The sequence below is a fragment of the Aulonocara stuartgranti genome, assembly GCF_965226115.1.
Source record: "Aulonocara stuartgranti genome assembly, chromosome: 3".
Lineage (NCBI taxonomy): Eukaryota > Metazoa > Chordata > Actinopteri > Cichliformes > Cichlidae > Aulonocara > Aulonocara stuartgranti.
The window spans coordinates 1,169,993-1,189,212 of record NC_138941.1 but is presented as its reverse complement, the minus strand read 5'-3'; the positions used below and the strand labels follow the sequence as shown (position 1 = coordinate 1,189,212).

Sequence of the window (19,220 nt, the reverse complement as noted above, 5' to 3'; positions counted from 1 at the left end):
TTTCACATCCAATAGACTACTTGCACTAGGGCATGTGACGTATTTCCGTTTCCAAATAGTACCGCTTGTGCGTTTCCGGTACGTTTGCTTATCTATCGGTAGCTATGCTAATGTCGCTTCAGAATGAGTATAAAAAGGAAAGTATTTAAAACAGAACATTTTCAAAAACAGGAGAAGAAATACTCCGAGCATTGCTGTGTCCCACTTTGTTCAGCTTCAGCCAAATTTAACGGCATACTAAGTTTTCATGCCTTTCCGACCCATTCCGACTTGAGAAGACAATGGCTGGTAAATATACGCCGGGATCATTTCACGATTACCTCTCACACCAGGGTCTGCTGCAGACACTTTGCCAGTGATCAACTCATAGAGCCAACAACCCTCGATGGTCGAAGGAGGCTTATTAAAGGTGCTGTACCAACACTTTTTGAGTGGAATGGCTATAAAGTTGAACCACCGCGGCGTAGTGTTTGGGAGAGAACGGAGCGACGCCCTGAACTAGTTCCTCCTGACGATCAAGAAGAGCACAGTCTTACAAGAGATCATGACTACTGCTCAGTCCCTGAGCCATCTGCATTGGACATATCTGCATCAGCTGCAGAAGACCTGTCCGAAGACGTGGAGACTCTGAGGAAGGAAATACAGGAGTTACGTGTCCAGCGAGAATTTGGGTTACAGCGTTTTGCTGGCTCCGACACTGACATCCGATTCTATACCAGGTACATCTAAGTTCTATTCAAGCTAACTGTTTAAAATATACCAAGGTCACCATCAGTTAAATTTAGAAAGTTTTTCCAGTCTTAATGAAAACAAAATAGAAATGTACTTTTTCTCTGCTGATTGTATGTTTTATGTAGATGCTTTAGTATTTAAACAATATCCTAATGCTACAGGTAAAATACAACACCAAATACTCTTAATCAGACTATTTTATACAGCATTCCATTAGCATATTTGTCACAGTTCACATTATTTTTATGTCAGTGTGTAATGTTAATTAATGATTGACACGATGTATGTCTCTCTCGTGAATAGATTTCCAAGCTATGATCATTTGATGGCATTCTGGGTTTTGATTGAGCCTTGCATCTATAAAATGATCCGGGTTTCAAGAGCCAAGTCAGCTGCCAATCGGAACGAAGAAGTGTTGACACCTGCACGCACATCAACAGTAGGTTATGGGTTTGTTGGTAGTTAGAACTAGAGGTGTAATGTTATTGTATTTATGTACAATAACATTACATTATGTACAGTAGCATACATACACCAGTATCCTTTACATACATACACCTGTGCACTACAGCACCTCATTGTTTACCCCATGGTACAGTATGGTATGCCTAACCATTACAAAACATTTAGCCAAGAAAAGAATAATTTTACTAGTTCATAGCTTAAGGAGTAACATTTTCCCTTTTGTTTTCACCTTCCAGAGGCAGCTGCTACAGCCAATTGATGAGTTTTTTCTTTTCCTGGTTTTCCTGTCAGTTGGTTTGAAGGAGAGGGACCTGGCACACCGATTTAACATACACCAGTCCACAGTGAGCCGCATTATTGCAACATGGACAAATTTTCTTGCCACTGCACTGGGGTCTCAGTGCATCTGGCTTACACGTGAAGAAGTGCAAGCTTACCTCCCTGAGGAATTCAAAGATTTCTCAGACACCCAGATGATCCTTGACTGTACAGAGCTGAGGTGTCAGACACCATCCTCACCACTTCTCCAAAGTGAAATGTACTCTTCGTACAAATCCCACTGTACGATGAAAGCCCTGGTTGGCATAGCTCCACATGGTCCAGTGACATTCATCTCTAATCTGTATGCTGGTTCGGTTAGTGACAAGGAACTATTCAAACAATCAGGCATTGCTGAGAAGTTGACTGAAGACATGGCAGTGATGGTAGATAAGGGCTTCCTAATCACTGATTGTTGTAAATGCAAAGTGTACTGCCCACCTTTTCTATCTAAGCAGAAGCAGATGCCAGCATACCAGGTTAAGGAGACGCAGGCCATAGCCAGACTCAGGGTACATGTGGAGCGAGTCATTAGGAGGATCAAACAGAACAAACTTTTTGATAGCATCATTACCATGTCACATGTTTATAATATCAACCAACTGTTTGCAGTGGCATGTATGCTGTCAAATTACCAGAACACAGCATTAGTTAAAAAATGGGTTAAGTGAGACAAGATGGATTTTTCCCAAGACACCAGTGCCAGTAACTTATGGAAAATGACCTGCAGCTGAGGCCACTACAGTTGAATTTCTTCCTTCTCAGCTGACAATACTTGATTACAGAACTGGTACTTGAGTGCCGATAGTTGAGTTTCAGTTATTGATAATTCAAATTCATTGCAAATGTTTAATGTTAATAATACTGTTTAATTATACTACTATTATTACTATTCAGATTCAACAAAACTATTTATCAAAATTATAAAGTAAATCACTAAATCGTTTTAAAACCATAAGTGACATTGAGCTTTTGTAACATCAAAAATACCATTTGTCATTTTCTACAGTTCAGTTATTGTCTAAATGTATATCAGTATGCTAGGCATGGAGTTTTAAATACTTACCATGTAAATAAGTTCTGCACAAATTCAACGTTTTAATGTGTGTTTTTAAAAATTTAATTGATGCCATTGCTTAAATAACTGTTTATTGATGTCACATAAAGGTAACATGTAACAACAAAATAATTCATGAAATATATTGAAAATAAAACATCAGTTATTTTGTTCCAGCCAGCCTGAAGGATCTGTTTTTCTTTTTGCTGTTTTCACTGTTCATTTTTTCAAACACAGGTATCTTGGCATATATATGTAAAAAAAGAAATAGTCTGCCTTTTCTCTGATTGCATTGTGCACATCTATATCCATGTATATTCTTTGCACTAGGTAGTCCTCTTGTGCCCACACAACAAAGTCACACCACTGCATCCCACTGATGAGCAGTTGTCCTTGCACTTGCCAGTAATATGCGTGGCTCTTTTTTAGTTTAGGGGTACCACATTCCATCTGCACATATTTGCAGTCAATAAAGTTTTGTACATTGGGACATTTGAATTCGACGAAGCCAAACTGGGGGTATTCATTGGGGTCAAAAACAACACCATCAGGAGATGCAGCAAGCCAGGGGGCAATGGGGTGAATGACCAGACCACAGGGTGAGTAGTTAACATTCATTAGCCTACTATACTCTGCTGCTATTGCAGGCTCCATCTCAGTTCCTCTCCTCATGTCTGCTGTCTGCCTTGTTCTCTTCAATATACGCTCTGCTAGTGACTCGGCCGAGCTCTGGCCTCTGACGTGACACACCTCCCGAAACCTAGAGGCAGTCACTCTGGGCCTGCGGAGCTGATGCCACTCAGACGAAGAGCTTTGCTCACATGTAGCTTCCTCTATTTTGTGAGCCATTTCCAGAGTTACAGACAAGCTTTTCAGATGCAGAAGCTCTTCTTCTGAGCACACAAACACACAATCTGATGGCAAGATGTCATACCCCTCCAGAGGCAAGTGCGGTGTTGGTGGTGCATCGCAGTGTAGTGTGATGTACCGGGTTGTCAAAACCGGCTGCTGATATGACAGAACACTGCCCTCCTGCACCAGCCCAAAGGCACTTTCCACAAGGGGCTTGTCAGGTCTCATGTTCATTGTGGTCACAAGTGGCCTGTCCTCAATATTAAATTTTGCATATGCCTCCGTTATTCTGAACAAGCAGGGATCTGGTAACGGACCCACCATGCCTCTGTAGAAGCCACTCCTAAAGAAAACATCAATGACAATAATGTAAGGAAGAAGGTTGTTATACTGAACAACAACTAAACTAAAACTAAAAGGTGTAAAACAGTGGTGCATAAGTTAGAGACTGGGATGTATATGTACATGACTGAGTTAGCCGTCTTCAGAAAGTGTAATGTTGTATGTAAATTAATACCTATTCTGACACATGTATGTATGAAAAAAATAGCAACATACATTTGTAACACATGAAACCAAATTTTACAAATGTAATTACCGTACTCCAGTCTGGGCCATCCTATTTGGTACTGGCTTAGTGAAGATCATGGAGTTGATGGGTCCTGGCCTCACACCCTAACAGAAGACACATTTACTATGGATGGTGTTGCTGTTCATATGTAAACATGGACTAATTCAAAAACTTTAACCTCATTTAAATTACCACTGTCCGTGGCTTGTGCCATTGCTGTTCAGATTCCGTGCAGCTATGCACAGGGGGGACAACCGGCACTCTGAGTTGTGAGTAGTGTGCTGTTTGGAAGAGCAGTGCCACTGTGTGATTGCACATAACAGCGCCTGCCACACAGAAGCACTGGCTATGTGTCAGTATCACCGGCGATGAATCCAGAAGCTTAATCTAAGAAGAAAGAACGAAAATTAAAAATGTAACATCTTCATGGAAGAGCTGAACAGGAACATAGTTCAGTGTTATGGTTACGTACCCTCCTGAATGCTTAGTGTTTCCTTCTCTCCCTATTAAAACAACTTAACCATGCTTGATAACTGTAATAACTTAGATTGTGTATATTTGCAGTATTAACTTGTTGTCAAATGTTTCTGATCACCCAAACACACGTTGATTTAACTATCTGACTAGTCAAATTAGGAGTGATAAAGCAGGGAGACAAGGAAAACATTCAAGTTGATGGGCCTTTAGGAATGAACTTAACTAATGCTTAAATGAACTGAACCCCACAGAACGGGGATTAACAACTTTACACAGCTTCCTGCCTACACTTAGTCTGTGTGGTGCCTCACTCTTCCTCATCGACCTGTAGCACAGGGCTCTCACACCGACCTCCCCTGACAACCTGTCTTTATTGGACACTGAATAAAGATACAAGTACCATTAGCATTATTTCTGTATTACTCATTTCAGCATGTCTTAAACATATATATTTTACACTTAGCAAGAGTAGCATTAGGTAGTTAACTACCTCCATAGTTAGCCAACTACCTAACGCTAATATAACAGTGTCTAACAACAAAAGTGACATTAGTTAAGAAAACCTCAACTATAGTTTAGGACGACATAAAACACCGTTTAAGAAAACATGTAATGTAGAGAACTGACATCAAATGAAGGACATAGCGGAGTAACGTAGTGTTTGCATTTGACGTTAGCTAGCGTTTCTTTGTCGGTTAATTTACGTTTTCTTACCTTCGTAGTTGTGTATATAAGATGCAGCATATAACTTAAATCCTTTATCTAATTTGCTGGCGGGGGTAGTCGTCACTCTGCAAATCCGATGAACATCGGTGATGTTCAATTTTGGGAGCTCTTGTAGGCATCGAGTGTAGAACGTCGCCATGGTTTAACCGCACCGGAAGCACTGGAGCAGGACTACATAGAACGCGGAAGTGTTAGTGCAAGTAGTCCATTGTAGAGACGAGTGTGTCAGAGGATCGTGTGAAAGGATGTTCTGTCTTTCTTCAACATACATATCTGTGTCACGTATTTACATAAAGAGAAATCGTATCGATGGCGAGGCTGGCGAGGAGGGCCAGCCCTCACCGATCCACCGTTTATATGCAGCCTGTGTCTTTCATGTGTCTCCACCTGGATCCCTGCTGAGCCACTTCCTCCCCAGCCCTCAGAAACACTGTTGCTATAGTAATTGTATCTAAGTGAATAACCATAGCAACCACAGAGATGTTTTGGATGGCACAATGGTAGCTGCTGGTTTTAAGTGCTGGAGATCAAAGGGGCCTAACGTTGTTAGGGAAGAGGAGGGGGGTTAATCAGTGTCGGGGAAAGCGGAGACCAGCGGGGTCGGCAGGAGCAAGCAGGAGGCAAAGGGAGGAGCGAGGAGAACGACGGTTTTCCCTCATGGCACCAACACCCGTCCCATTTCCCTGCGGTCCAATAATTAGCTGTTTGGGGTACAGATTACATGCCTACAGGATGTAATCTGTACAGGATGATTACATGCATACAGGACTACAGATTACATGCCCCAAAATGTATTCTGTAACGTTACTCAATGAGAGTAATGTATTCTGAGTACTTTGGATTACTTAATATATTATCATGCTGTTTACAACTACATGAATGTACTGTTGCTGTGATTTATTACTGTTACTGAAGGTCAGCGGCTCCGAACCGTAGTAAAGGGACCTCTGGCTAACACGTCGGGTTCGTGTTGGGCTCGTAGCTGAAAACGAGCTTTACTTTGTTGTCTGGGTCAACTTTGCTAGCAGAGACAGAGAGGCGTTGAAAGGCTGCTCCAACAGAACTTATTGTCAAAGGAGCAGAACAGACTCAAACCTCTGTTCTTAGAACTGAAGAAGCTTCTCGGATGAGAGGTGAAACGTCTTCAAGCAACTTAAAGAAGTCCAGACGCTTTTCTTTGCAAGCTCCTCAGACTACGATGACCTGGATGACTGAGAACCTTCACAGACAACAGAACTTATTGTTTTCGGAGGAAAACAGGAACACGGTGTACGGTCGAGTCTTAACAGCTTACTTACAGCTGGGCTCGTCAGGCTCTCTTCTTGCAGTGGTTATTATTATATTTACATGCTTCCAGCTCCCGTTTCTGCTCGGTGACAGCTCGTGCTTTTCCTTTCTCTCCCTCCCTCGCTCACAGACACATCACGGGTACAGCAGTCCATTCTCCCTGCAGCACGGACTACACTGCCCATGATGCTACATTCTGCCTGTTAGCTTAGCACAACAACAACAACAAGGCCTCTCTCACCCAGGAAACACGCAGCGTGTCACCCTGTAACCATGGCAACCACAACGCTGCCGCCTGGAACAACAGAACATGTCAAACAAACCCAAACAGTCCTGACCCGCCACAATATGAACAGGAAAGTACCGCCGTGTAATCCATTTATTTCAACAAAGTAACTGTATTCTGAATACCACCTGTTTAAACAGTAACTGTAACAGAATACAGTTACTCGTACGTGTACTCTGTTACTCCCCAACATGCAGTGTAATCCATTTATTTCAACAAAGTAACTGTATTCTGAATACCACCTGTTTAAACAGTAACTGTAACAGAATACAGTTACTCGTACGTGTACTCCGTTACTCCCCAACACTGGATATTTGTCATATAATTGAAATATCATTAAACTCACTACTCGTACTCATAAATATGGTCCGTGCACAAAGCAGCGTCGTCTCTTCTAACCATCCCTGCTCCAACAAACACGAGGTTGTTTCCATCGCTGCTGCTGTTCCATGTTGTTCAGCTCTTATTGTTACTGTAAGTCTCGTAGTTCTTATTTGTGTGAGGCTTTGCTCCTGCCCGTCACTCTGCTGCTGTTACATGTTGTACAGCTCTTATTGTTACTGTAAGTCTCGTAGTTCTTATTTGTGTGAGGCTTTGCTCCTGCCCGTCACTCTGCTGCTGTTACATGTTGTACAGCTCTTATTGTTACTGTAAGTCTCGTGTTCCTCCTCCCTCCCCTCCCTCTCATAAAATATTGAGAGAGCCTGGCACTAGGCCAGACGCCCCCCTCCCTCTCTGCCAGGCAGACGGCCAGCTGACGGAGCATGTGGCTGTGGGAGGAGCACGAAGGGCGGCTCGGCTGAGGAGATATTTGTGGTGGCTGTCTATGGTACAGAACTGCGCTACAACGCTGACATATTTGTCTCCGTGTTCTGGGTGCAGGCAGAGTTATGGCTGGATGGGGTTTATAGTGAACAGGCTCCCCTGTTATTAAAGCAGAATCGTGTTTCTCATTTAAAGTGTCACATTTCTGAAATGTACAGTAACCATGAACATGTTCGTTCTCTAAATGAACGCCACGAGTTGTTCCCACATCGAGCTGCTCTACTCTGAACTCATTCACACGAGCACTTTCTGCTCGAGTGCTTCCTCTGTTCACAGCCACACTCACGGATGCGCTGGAGAACAGCTCGGGTAAGAAGTGTGAACAACATGCTGGCATTTCATTCTACCTGCAGTGGTCAAATCAAGGCAGTGGTCAAATCTAGCTTCTTTCAGCTCAGGCAGCTGCAAAAACAAAGCCAATTCTTTCACGGCAGCACTTTGAGACAGTGATCCACGCCTTTGTCAGCACTCGGCTGCATTACTGTGATGACCTTCATGTTGGGGTCAGCGCATCATATATTAGTCAAAATGCTGCAGCTCGTCTTTTAACTGGCACTCGAAAGTTTGAGCACATTTCCCCTGTTTTAGCTTCACGTCACTGGCTGCCCATTTCTTTTAGGATTCATTTTAAAATTCTTTTATTTACTTTTAAAGCTCTCCATGGCCTCGCCCCATCTCATCTCTCTGAGCTGCGACAGCCTCATACAGGCCAGCTGATCAGCTGCTCCTGCATGTACCCAGGACTGGGCGTAAACTTAGAGGAGATCCTGCTTTTGCTGTAGCAGCTGCAAACTGTGGAGCGAGCTTCCTTTGGAGATCAGACAGGCCTCTTCTTTACCTGTTTTTAAGTCTTGAAAACCCGCCTCTTTACCCTGAGCTTTGACACCACGTGAGATGTTGGTTTTTATTTCAGTTGTTTTTAGGTGATTCGATGCTGTTTTATCTTGTTTTGTTTTCATTTGATGTTTTATGTGTTTTATTTATTTATTTTGCTGTTTTCTGTTGTTCTATTGTTTTAACTTATTTTCCGTGCAGCACTTTGTTCCTGTGCTGGCTATTTTAAAGTGCTTTATAAATAAGATTGGATTGGATTGGACTGCCACCAACAGCTCTGTAACACACTGTGCACACAATGCTATCATTGTCTTTTCTTTTTAGCTGCTTTTACATTTTAGTTGCTGACTTCTGATAAACTGAATAAAACAGGAGAACACACAACCTGGAAATCTTCAACCACACACAAAATACATACGTTTCCCTGGTAAAGTACACAACCTCTGCAGTACCGCTGAGTTTTCTACAAGCGCACAAAGCTGCTACCAGCTCTGCTGCTGTGACCTGTGTTACCTGTGTTAGGCTCTTACATCCATACGATGGTTGAAGGACCGGCCGTGTCCCGTCTTCCTTCTGTGCATAATCGTGGCCCCTGCTGGAAGCTGACCCCGTTCTCCCACAGTGTTGCTGAAATGGTGAAACTGGAGCACGAATCGATCTGGGAGCTTTGATGAGAGATCAGCTGAAGTTTGACTGCAGCCTGATTCACTTTAGGACAACCAGTTTGCTTTTAATGTTTTTCTGCCTGATTCATTCTGATACACAAACACAGGCTGAACGGTGTCTGTGCTCCCACATCCTCAGTGTCCGTCTCAGCACCTCTGCATCCTTCACTCACTTCTTAGCATGCAGGACGTGTGTGTGTGTGTGTGTGTGTGTGTGTGTGTGTGTGTGTGTGTGTGTGTGTGTGTGTGTGTGTGTGGGGCACAGGGGAATGTGGGACTTTGTCCTGATGTGAATGTGTGTGTGGATCTTCTCCTCCCGGCCTATCACAGTGAGGAATGGAGGTGGTGTCAGTGTGGGTCAGTGTCACTGGGAGCTGTGGGCGTCTCCACAGTGGGCCTGGGAAACTTTGAAAAGATGTTTTCTTCTTTCGGCCATAAAATCCAGATCTTGGTTTCCTCTTTGTGAGCACAACAGAGACTCCCCTTGTTTCTTACACAGCCCCCCTTTGGCTTTCATGCACACACACCCACTCAGGGAATAAAGTCACTGCAGCCATTTAGCTGCTTCTCAGCACTCGCTGCATAACCTGAGGTTGGTCAGCCGGTCGACTCGTCGTGCATAGTGACAAATGAGGGATTTCAAATATTTCCAAAGCGATGCATCAGGTTTCTTTGCAGATGAAGTGAGACGTGGATGTTTCACAGCACCAATGAAGATTGTGTTTAAGTGCAGCCGGGCGCACGCTCCCCCAGCGACGCCAGCTTCTTCTCACCGTGCAAACACTTTGATTTGAAATAGATTACAGCCGTGAGTGTTTGACTGTGATGGACTGGTGATGTGATCAGGGTCGCAGGTTTCCACCCGCCTCGTCTCTTTGCATGCAGTGAAGGAAACTATGCAAACTATGCAAGGTGTGCAGTAACAGGTCTGAACAAACCAGCAGCAAATAACTTCCAGTCTCCACAGGTTCAGTGCAGCTGGTGTAACAAAACGTTTGGTTACAACATATTAATGTTCGCACACTGCTGTAAAAAGTTTTATTAAAATGAACGTGCACTTTTGTAGAAGCTCGTGGTGAACGCTCCACTGCCTTTGTTTTATTGTTACTATTATGTTGTGATGGGTTGAACAGGATGACTTGAGTTTGAGATTATTTTCCAGTAGTGGAAAAGCAGCTGTAGCTGCATTTTTCATCACTATTAATGGGATGCTGCTATGACCTGCTGTTAGTGGGAGCTCAAAGCCTGAGGCCATCATTAAGATCTGTGTGGGTCTGTGTGTGTCTGTGCGAGTCTGTGTGGGTCTGTGCGAGTCTGTGCGGGTCTGTGTGGGTCTGTGTGGATCTGTGTGGATCTGTGTGTCTGTGTGAGTCTGTGTGGGTCTGTGTGGATCTGTGTGGATCTGTGTGTCTGTGTGAGTCTGTGTGGATCTGTGTGTCTGTGTGAGTCTGTGTGGGTCTGTGTGTGTCTGTGTGGGTCTGTGTGAGTCTGTTTGGGTCTGTGTGGATCTGTGTGAGTCTGTGTGGGTCTGTGTGTGTCTGTGTGGATCTGTGTGAGTCTGTGTGGGTCTGTGTGTGTGTGTGGATCTGTGTGTGTCTGTGTGTGTCTGTGTGGGTCTGTGTGTGTCTGTGTGGGTCTGTGTGTGTGTGTGTGTGTGGGTCTGTGTGGGTCTGTGTGAGTCTGTGTGGGTCTGTGTGTGTGTGTGGATCTGTGTGTGTCTGTGTGTGTCTGTGTGGGTCTGTGTGTGTCTGTGTGGGTCTGTGTGTGTGTGTGTGTGGATCTGTGTGGGTCTGTGTGAGTCTGTGTGGGTCTGTGTGTGTGTGTGGATCTGTGTGTGTCTGTGTGGGTGTGTGTGTGTGTCTGTGTGGGTGTGTGTGTGTGTCTGTGTGTGTCTGTGTGGGTCTGTGTGTGTGTGTGTGTCTGTGTGAGTCTGTGTGTGGGTGTGTGTGTGTGTCTGAGTGGGTGTGTGTGTGTGTCTGTGTGGGTCTGTGTGTGTGTGTGTGGGTCTGTGTGGGTCTGTGTGGATCTGTGTGGGTCTGTGTGGGTCTGTGTGAGTCTGTGTGTGTCTGTGTGGGTCTGTGTGAGTCTGTGTGTGTCTGTGTGGGTCTGTGTGGATCTGTGTGGGTCTGTGTGGGTCTGTGTGTGTCTGTTTGGGTCTGTGTGAGTCTGTGTCGGTCTGTGTGGATCTGTGTGGGTCTGTGTGTGTCTGTGTCGGTCTGTGTGGATCTGTGTGGGTCTGTGTGGGTCTGTGTGTGTCTGTGTGGGTCTGTGTGAGTCTGTGTGGGTCTGTGTGGATCTGTGTGGGCCTGTGTGTGTCTGTGTGGGTCTGTGTGGGTCTGTGTGGATCTGTGTGGGCCTGTGTGTGTCTGTGTGTGTCTGTGTGGGTCTGTGTGGATCTGTGTGGGTCTGTGTGTGTCTGTGTGGATCTGTGTGGGCCTGTGTGTGTCTGTGTGGGTCTGTGTGTGTCTGTGTGGATCTGTGTGGGTCTGTGTGGGTCTGTGTGAGTCTGAGTGGGTCTGTGTGGGTCTGTGTGAGTCTGAGTGGATCTGTGTGGGTCTGTGTGAGTCTGTGTGAGTCTGAGTGGGTCTGTGTGTGTCTGTGTGGGTCTGTGTGAGTCTGAGTGGATCTGTGTGGGTCTGTGTGAGTCTGTGTGAGTCTGAGTGGGTCTGTGTGTGTCTGTGTGAGTCTGTGTGGGTCTGTGTGTGTCTGTGTGGATCTGTGTGGGTCTGTGTGGGTCTGTGTGGGTCTGAGTGGGTCTGTGTGGGTCTGTGTGAGTCTGAGTGGATCTGTGTGGGTCTGTGTGTGTCTGTGTGAGTCTGAGTGGGTCTGTGTGGGTCTGTGTGAGTCTGAGTGGGTCTGTGTGTGTCTGTGTGAGTCTGAGTGGATCTGTGTGGGTCTGTGTGGGTCTGTGTGAGTCTGAGTGGATCTGTGTGGGTCTGTGTGGGTCTGTGTGAGTCTGAGTGGGTCTGTGTGTGTCTGTGTGAGTCTGTGTGGGTCTGTGTGGATCTGTGTGGGTCTGTGTGGGTCTGTGTGAGTCTGAGTGGGTCTGTGTGGATCTGTGTGGGTCTGTGTGGATCTGTGTGGGTCTGAGTGGGTCTGTGTGTGTCTGTGTGAATCTGTGTGGGTCTGTGTGGATCTGTGTGAGTCTGTGTGTGTCTGTGTGAGTCTGTGTTGGTCTGTGTGGGTCTGTGTGGATCTGTGTGGGTCTGTGTGAGTCTGTGTGGATCTGTGTGAATCTGTGTGGGTCTGTGTGGATCTGTGTGGGTCTGTGTGGGTCTGTGTGGATCTGTGTGAATCTGTGTGGGTCTGTGTGGATCTGTGTGAGTCTGTGTGGATCTGTGTGGGTCTGTGTGGGTCTGTGTGAGTCTGTGTGGATCTGTGTGGGTCTGTGTGGATCTGTGTGAATCTGTGTGGGTCTGTGTGAGTCTGTGTGGATCTGTGTGAATCTGTGTGGGTCTGTGTGGATCTGTGTGAGTCTGTGTGGATCTGTGTGGGTCTGTGTGGGTCTGTGTGGATCTTTGTGAATCTGTGTGGGTCTGTGTGAGTCTGTGTGGATCTGTGTGAATCTGTGTGGGTCTGTGTGGATCTGTGTGAGTCTGTGTGGGTCTGTGTGGGTCTGTGTGAATCTGTGTGGGTCTGTGTGGATCTGTGTGGGTCTGTGTGAATCTGTGTGGGTCTGTGTGGATCTGTGTGAGTCTGTGTGGGTCTGTGTGAATCTGTGTGAGTCTGTGTGGGTCTGTGTGGGTCTGTGTGAATCTGTGTGGGTCTGTGTGGATCTGTGTGGATCTGTGTGAATCTGTGTGGGTCTGTGTGGGTCTGTGTGGGTCTGTGTGAATCTGTGTGGGTCTGTGTGGGTCTGTGTGGGTCTGTGTGAATCTGTGTGGGTCTGTGTGGATCTGTGTGAGTCTGTGTGTCTGTGTGGGTCTGTGTGGGCCTGTGTGAGTCTGAGTGGGTCTGTGTGTGTCTGTGTGAGTCTGTGTGGATCTGTGTGGGTCTGTGTGGATCTGTGTGGGTCTGTGTGGGTCTGTGTGAGTCTGAGTGGGTCTGTGTGGATCTGTGTGGGTCTGTGTGGATCTGTGTGGGTCTGAGTGGGTCTGTGTGTGTCTGTGTGAGTCTGTGTTAGTCTGTGTGGGTCTGTGTGGATCTGTGTGGGTCTGTGTGAGTCTGTGTGGATCTGTGTGGGTCTGTGTGGGTCTGTGTGAATCTGTGTGGGTCTGTGTGGATCTGTGTGAGTCTGTGTGGATCTGTGTGGGTCTGTGTGGGTCTGTGTGAGTCTGTGTGGATCTGTGTGGGTCTGTGTGGATCTGTGTGAATCTTTGTGGGTCTGTGTGAGTCTGTGTGGATCTGTGTGAATCTGTGTGGGTCTGTGTGGATCTGTGTGAGTCTGTGTGGATCTGTGTGGGTCTGTGTGGGTCTGTGTGAATCTGTGTGGGTCTGTGTGGATCTGTGTGAATCTGTGTGGGTCTGTGTGGATCTGTGTGAGTCTGTGTGGATCTGTGTGGGTCTGTGTGGGTCTGTGTGTGTGTGTGGGTCTGTGTGGGTCTGTGTGTGTGTGGGACACTCACTGAGTAGTAGTCCACTGACCGACCCAAACACGGTGACTTCATATCACAGGAAATATTCAGCTCAGGCTTCTGTCTGACGCTTTGCTGTCTCACATTTAAATCACAAAGGTTGTTTCTACAAACACCCACTCATCTATCGTCCTCTTACACACCGGTCACAGACCCACTGCTGAACTCACAATATCATTTATTTTGTGTGTTTGTTACACAGGAAAGCTGTTATTGATCAGTTTGAGAGTAAAACAGAAACTGTGAGTGTAAATGTGGAGATTACAGTCGTTTCATGCTGTAACCTACAAAATGCTTTGTGCAGACGAGTCCGTGAAATCAATCAATCATCGTGATTTCTTTAGCTCATGAACACCGTGTGGGGTCAGTGTTAACAACATGGTGCAGAAAGGAAACACAAGCGTGGAGTCGGTGGGATTGTGCAAACGGTGGCTCGTGCATCAATCAGCTCCAGCTGTGATGCATCTCTTTGATTAGTGGGAGCAGCAAACTCCATCCAGACAGCTTCCTTTGTTTTTTTCACTTGACTGATCGATCAGCGCACAGCTCCGTTTAGCACACACGCCATCTTTAACGACGGCGTGGAGTCTGTGCCCTGTTCCTCCCACACACGAGTGTTCGTTCATGTTCGGCCTTGTGTCTGAGCGTTTCCTCTCGGTGTGTCTGTAATGAGGAAGCCACGGGCAGGTCGCACACAAACGTGTGGCTGCCGAGTGTGCGAGTGTGGCAACGTGTGGCAACTATTCTGGTTTGCCAGCGACGTTTCCAGATAAACACTGGTGGCAGCTGCTGCCATGGCAACACCATTGTGCTCCCTCCCTCCCTCGCTCGTCTCCCCTCCCTCTCCCCAACCACTCCTCTCTCTCATGCTCCGCCGGCTCAGAGAGCGAGCACCAGAGAGGAGAGAGGTCAGCTCGATTCAGAGGACAGAAAGAAGAAAGGAATAACCCGGAGTGGACGGGGACAGGATGAGCGAGGACAGCCACTCCCACTACAGGCTGGACCCCAGCGATCGCCTCAATGGGCTGGGACAGAGGAGGAAGAGACCCAAGAAGGTAAACGAATAGATGGAGCGCCACGTGGTGCAAAGTGTGTAAGGATGGAGCACCCCACCCTGCAAAAAGAGAAAGGAGGTGGGGTTAGGTGAGGTTTGTTTATGTGCAGACGAGCGTCCACATGATGTTAGGAGCACCGAACCATCTCTCACCCCGTCGTCTCCTGTGGAGTGTGTGGCTGCTCCCCCACAGCAGTTGTATCCTCTCTCATATCCTCCGTCTCCTGGTGTTGTGTTGCTCCACAGTGAGTCGTAGTAGGAGGCTCACATGCTGGCAGGGTGGGTCCCTGCTCGCTCTTTGTGTGCCTGTCGTTGGAGGTTTTGGTGTTTGCAGCTATCAGGAGGTTTGTGTTGTAGCCTGATGTGAGAAGTGTTGTTATTATCATCATTTTTAACATTTCTGCACCGCTACAATAAACAGACACACACCCATCAGCCTGTTTACAGATCTATACGCCCATAAAGACGTGAAAAACACATTGCACAAATCTACTATAACGTGTTCATATGTGTTATAAAATAAAGATAAGATAGAACTTTATTAATCCCTCGGGTGGGTTCCTCTGGGAAATTCGACTTCCAAAAAGCACAGCAACGACCGAAGTTACAGTTACAGAATTGTTATATATATATATACACACACACACACACACACACACACACACACACACACACACACATATATAAATACAGAGACAAATATAAATAAAATATACAAAGGGGATAAATAGAATAAATAGGAATAAAAAATAAAAATACAAGTGAATTGCACATTTCAAGTATTGAGTCTATTGCACCGTTGACTATTTACAAAAGTATTGCACAAAAGGTATTGCACAGTGAGGTGAAGAGGCACTACAGCTTAGTTGTTCCCCCCTCCTTTGTCCCCCTGTTTCCCCTCCCTCTCCCCTCCAGAGAGGAGTTAAACAGTCTGATGGCGTGTGGGACAAAGGAGTTTTTAAGTCTGTTAGTTCTTGTCTTTGTGAGAAGCAACCTGTCACTGAACAGACTCTTCTGGTTGTTAATGGCCGTGTGCAGAGGATGCCCAGCATTGTCCATAATGTCCATCAGTTTCTTTAATGTCCTTTTCTCTGCCACTGTCACCAGAGTGTCCAGCTTCATGCCGACCACAGAGCTAGCCCTCCTGATCAGTTTCTCCAGCCTGGATGAGTCCCTCTTTGCTGTGCTGCTCCCCCAGCACACCACAGCATAGAAAAGTACTCCAGCAACCACTGACTGGTAAAACATCCTCAGGAGCTTCCTGCAGATGTTAAAAGACCTCAGCCTCCTGAGGAAGTACAGTCGGCTTTGGGCTTTTTTATACAGGTGCTCTGTGTTGCATGACCAGTCCAGTTTATTGTCCACCCACAGCCCGAGGTACTTGTACTTGTTGACCACCTCCACCTCCTCCCCCTCTATCTGAACCGGCAGTGGACCTTCTCTGGACCTCCCGAAGTCCACAACCAGTTCCTTAGTCTTTGAGGTGTTGAGTTGCAGGTGGTTTGTGTGACTCCATGCGACAAAGTTCCTCACCAGACTTCTGTACTCGTCTTCCTGATCATCCCAGATACACCCCATGATGGCTGTGTCATGTGCAAACTTCTGAATATGGCATAATTCAGAGTTGTAGCAGAAGTCAGAGGTGTACAGGGTGAAGAGAAGAGGGGACAGCACAGTTCCCTGTGGTGCTCCTGTGCTGCTGACCACAGTGTCAGACGTGATGTCCTTCAGCCTGACGTACTGTGGTCTGTCGGTGAGGTAGTCGGAGATCCAAGCCACCAGGCAGGGGTCCACCTCCATCCTGTTCAGTTTTTCCTGAAGCATACAGGGCCAGATGGTATTAAAGGCACTGGAAAAGTCAAGAAACAGGATCCTGACCGTGCCTTTTCCCCCATCCAGGTGTGAGTGGGCTCTGTGTAGGAGGTACAGGATGGCATCCTCCACTCCGACACCCGCCTTGTATGCAAACTGTAGTGGGTCCTGGGCATGTTGTACCTGTGGTCGGAGGAAGTTGAGGAAGAGCCGCTCTAGAGTCTTCATAAGATGTGACGTCAGTGCCACCGGTCGGAAGTCATTCAGCTCATTGGGCCGGTTCTTTTTGGGGACCGGGACGATGCAGGATGTCTTCCATAGGGCGGGCACTCTCCCCAGTGGCAGACTGAGGTTGAAGACTCGTTGTAGCGGCTCCCCAAGTTCAGCAGCACACGCCTTTAGAGGTAAAGTATTAGCTGTTCAGGTTGATTCATAAATATGACCTCAGCACGTGAAATCCTTCTGCTGACATCCCTAAAAGCTCGTCAGACCAACGAAGCCGTACAACACAAATAACCAGACCAAACCAGGGTTGTGCGTCTGTTGTTGAGAACATTGTCAGTAAACCACAGTGACGTCCTACAGAGGACTCGTGTTGTCATTATTTTTGTGTATGTCGTGTGAGCTGAGAGCTGTAACCAAAGGTAGTGAGCGCGTCGGCCTTTAACGTCGCGGCTGGTTGTGCGATCGCGTCGCCGCTGAACTCGTGAGAGTTTGTCTCAGGGATCTTTACATTTGAAGTCAGGTGAACATCCAGTGAACTAACAGAACATTCAGGAGCAGTTTACTCTCATGAATGTCAGACAAACTGAGGTTTGTGTGTCAGTTAGATTCTTTAAGTCATTAAAGTGTCTCTGTTAGGAAAAGCATCTGTTTCCTCCACTTCTTCAGAACTGCGTGACCTGTAGCATCATTGCAGGAAGTATCCTGTGACAATGAGTGACTGCACATCATCATTATCAACACATAAACCTGTGGTCTGGACCTGCACTTCTTATTTTTACTGTCTGGTTTTGTGTAAAGCAGCACTTCAGTAAGCACCTGTGAAGCACACAGTCATAGTCGAGTAAGGAAGCGATCCATATGTGAAACATATTCCACGTCTACAGGATAGTGGAGGTTACATGGGTCAACCTGGCAAACTGTACCAGCACATGTGATCACACTGATAGCAGAACACAGGTATGTGAGTCTCTACGACGAGGTCAGAAACCAGTAACAAATGTTTCATGTGATTCGTTTTTCTCCAGTTTGTCTGCAGTGAACCTTAAATACTCACTGAACCAGCTGTTTCCTGATGTGGTGACGTGTGTCGGTGATGAAGCCAACACTCTGTCCAGTGTTGGGCAAGTTACTTGAAAAAAGTAATCAGTAGCTAATTACTGATTACTTCCCCCAAAAAGTAATCCTGTTACTTTACTGATTACTTATTTTCAAAAGTAATTAGTTACTTAGTTACTTTTTAAAAACACGATTTCCAACCTGAGTAGGTGATAAAGCGATAGATCTTTCAGCCCAATTCTACTTTTTCTGCATAATCCATCATACAAAATGTAATCAAATGGAAAAGTCTCTTTTTAAAACTTGTTTTATTAGTTTTAATCTTTTAACTTTATGCATCAAGCAAACATTTAATTATCTGCAACATTCTCTGACTGGAAGAAATTAGTTTAACATTTAAACCTATTTTCTGCACATTCCAGCTCATAAAATAAAATATTTTTGTGTTTACACTCAGTCTTTCAAATAGATGCAAGTAAAACACAGCAGAAAATAAATAAAGTCAAAGACTCAGCGGTCCTGTTGCTCTATTTTCACCTGTAAAGCAGGAGTGGGGCAGGCGGAGGTTTACCCTGGTGCAGGTGTGCCGCGGTCAGTGGAAGAATCCGCGAGTTTCTCTGTGAGTTTCCCATTACGTCGTAGCTACTCGGTGCTTGTTGGAAGTTTAGGGGTTTTTCGCTGTAAAAAGAAGTTTTCTTCCCACGCACAGCGGACACTAATGTTTTTGTCACTTTTTATGGAATCAAACTCAAAGTAAGGTCAGTACTTCCACGCTTTAAACGCTGCACGCTCATACTCTCTCTGCACTCGATATGTGATCCACTGTTGATCTGCACACAGCTGTTGTCACTAACGTCGCACTCGCTTACGTCACTGTCGTGAGACATTCTCGCAAAAAAATCACGGTTTTAGTAACGCAGTAACGCAGCGTTCCTACGGGAAAGTAACGGTAATCTAATTACTGATTTTGCAATAGTAATCCCTTACTTTACTCGTTACTTCAAAAAAATAATGGGATTACGCGTTACTGGAGCATTGTTCTCCTCTGTAACAAAGCAGTGATAAAGGAATAGATGCTGATTTTATTAACTTGTGTCTTTGTGCTGCTGGATTCAGTCTGAAGCAGGCAGCAGTGCTGAACCTACCAGTGTAAATGTGATGGTGGAAGCAGAGGCCAGCACTTGGCAGTGCTAAACACAATAAAAGACTCACAAGTTCCTGCTCAAAGGTCAGCTGCCTTCAGATCAATCATTAACCTGCAGCAGGTTGTGGCCTGATGTGTTTGTAAGAGTTTCACTTTCAGGAGGAGAAGATTTAAACGAGTCACACAAATGTGAACTACAAAGTCTGTGACACACAATTTATGCAAACTGCATGAAATCTGACCTGAAGAAATCCAGTCTT

At 45.9% G+C, this 19,220-nt stretch overlaps 4 protein-coding genes across 7 annotated transcripts in view; 2 read left to right on the top strand and 2 right to left on the bottom strand.

Moving 5' to 3' along the window:
• Positions 1-19,220, bottom strand: part of LOC309702163 (uncharacterized protein) — an 854,297-nt gene that overhangs the window by 448,173 nt on the left and 386,904 nt on the right. The gene's annotated exons all lie outside the window — the stretch shown is intronic.
• The window catches only part of LOC309702383 (uncharacterized protein), a 46,780-nt gene that overhangs the window by 25,323 nt on the left and 2,237 nt on the right, over positions 1-19,220 (top strand). The window contains exon 1 of one of the 2 annotated variants that reach the window (XM_082527097.1): positions 14,355-14,724. The exons of the other annotated variant lie outside the window; for it this stretch is intronic. Within the exon in view, the coding sequence (XP_082383223.1) occupies positions 14,638-14,724 (87 nt within the window). The 5' untranslated portion in view covers positions 14,355-14,637. Of the gene's footprint in view, positions 1-14,354; positions 14,725-19,220 lie in introns of those variants that run through there. 2 annotated transcript variants of the gene reach the window in all.
• LOC309702300 (uncharacterized protein) lies at positions 16-2,186 on the top strand (the record flags this gene model as incomplete). The annotated part of the gene is made up of 3 exons (XM_082526920.1): positions 16-719; positions 1,036-1,171; positions 1,434-2,186. The coding sequence occupies exons 1-3, from the start codon at positions 124-126 to the stop codon at positions 2,184-2,186; spliced, it is 1,485 nt and encodes a 494-aa protein (XP_082383046.1). The 5' UTR covers positions 16-123.
• On the bottom strand, positions 1,974-5,403 carry LOC309702299 (uncharacterized protein). 3 transcript variants are annotated; one of them, XM_082526917.1, is made up of 5 exons: positions 5,187-5,403; positions 4,761-4,852; positions 4,188-4,382; positions 4,023-4,099; positions 1,974-3,767 (listed from the first exon to the last, which is right to left on the bottom strand). In XM_082526917.1, exons 1-5 carry the CDS (start codon positions 5,335-5,337, stop codon positions 2,792-2,794), a joined length of 1,491 nt encoding a protein of 496 aa, XP_082383043.1. In that variant the 5' UTR covers positions 5,338-5,403; the 3' UTR covers positions 1,974-2,791. The 3 variants fall into 3 exon arrangements, with proteins under 3 accessions (XP_082383043.1, XP_082383045.1, XP_082383044.1); XM_082526919.1 differs by having other exon boundaries at positions 4,028-4,099; XM_082526918.1 differs by lacking the exon at positions 4,761-4,852.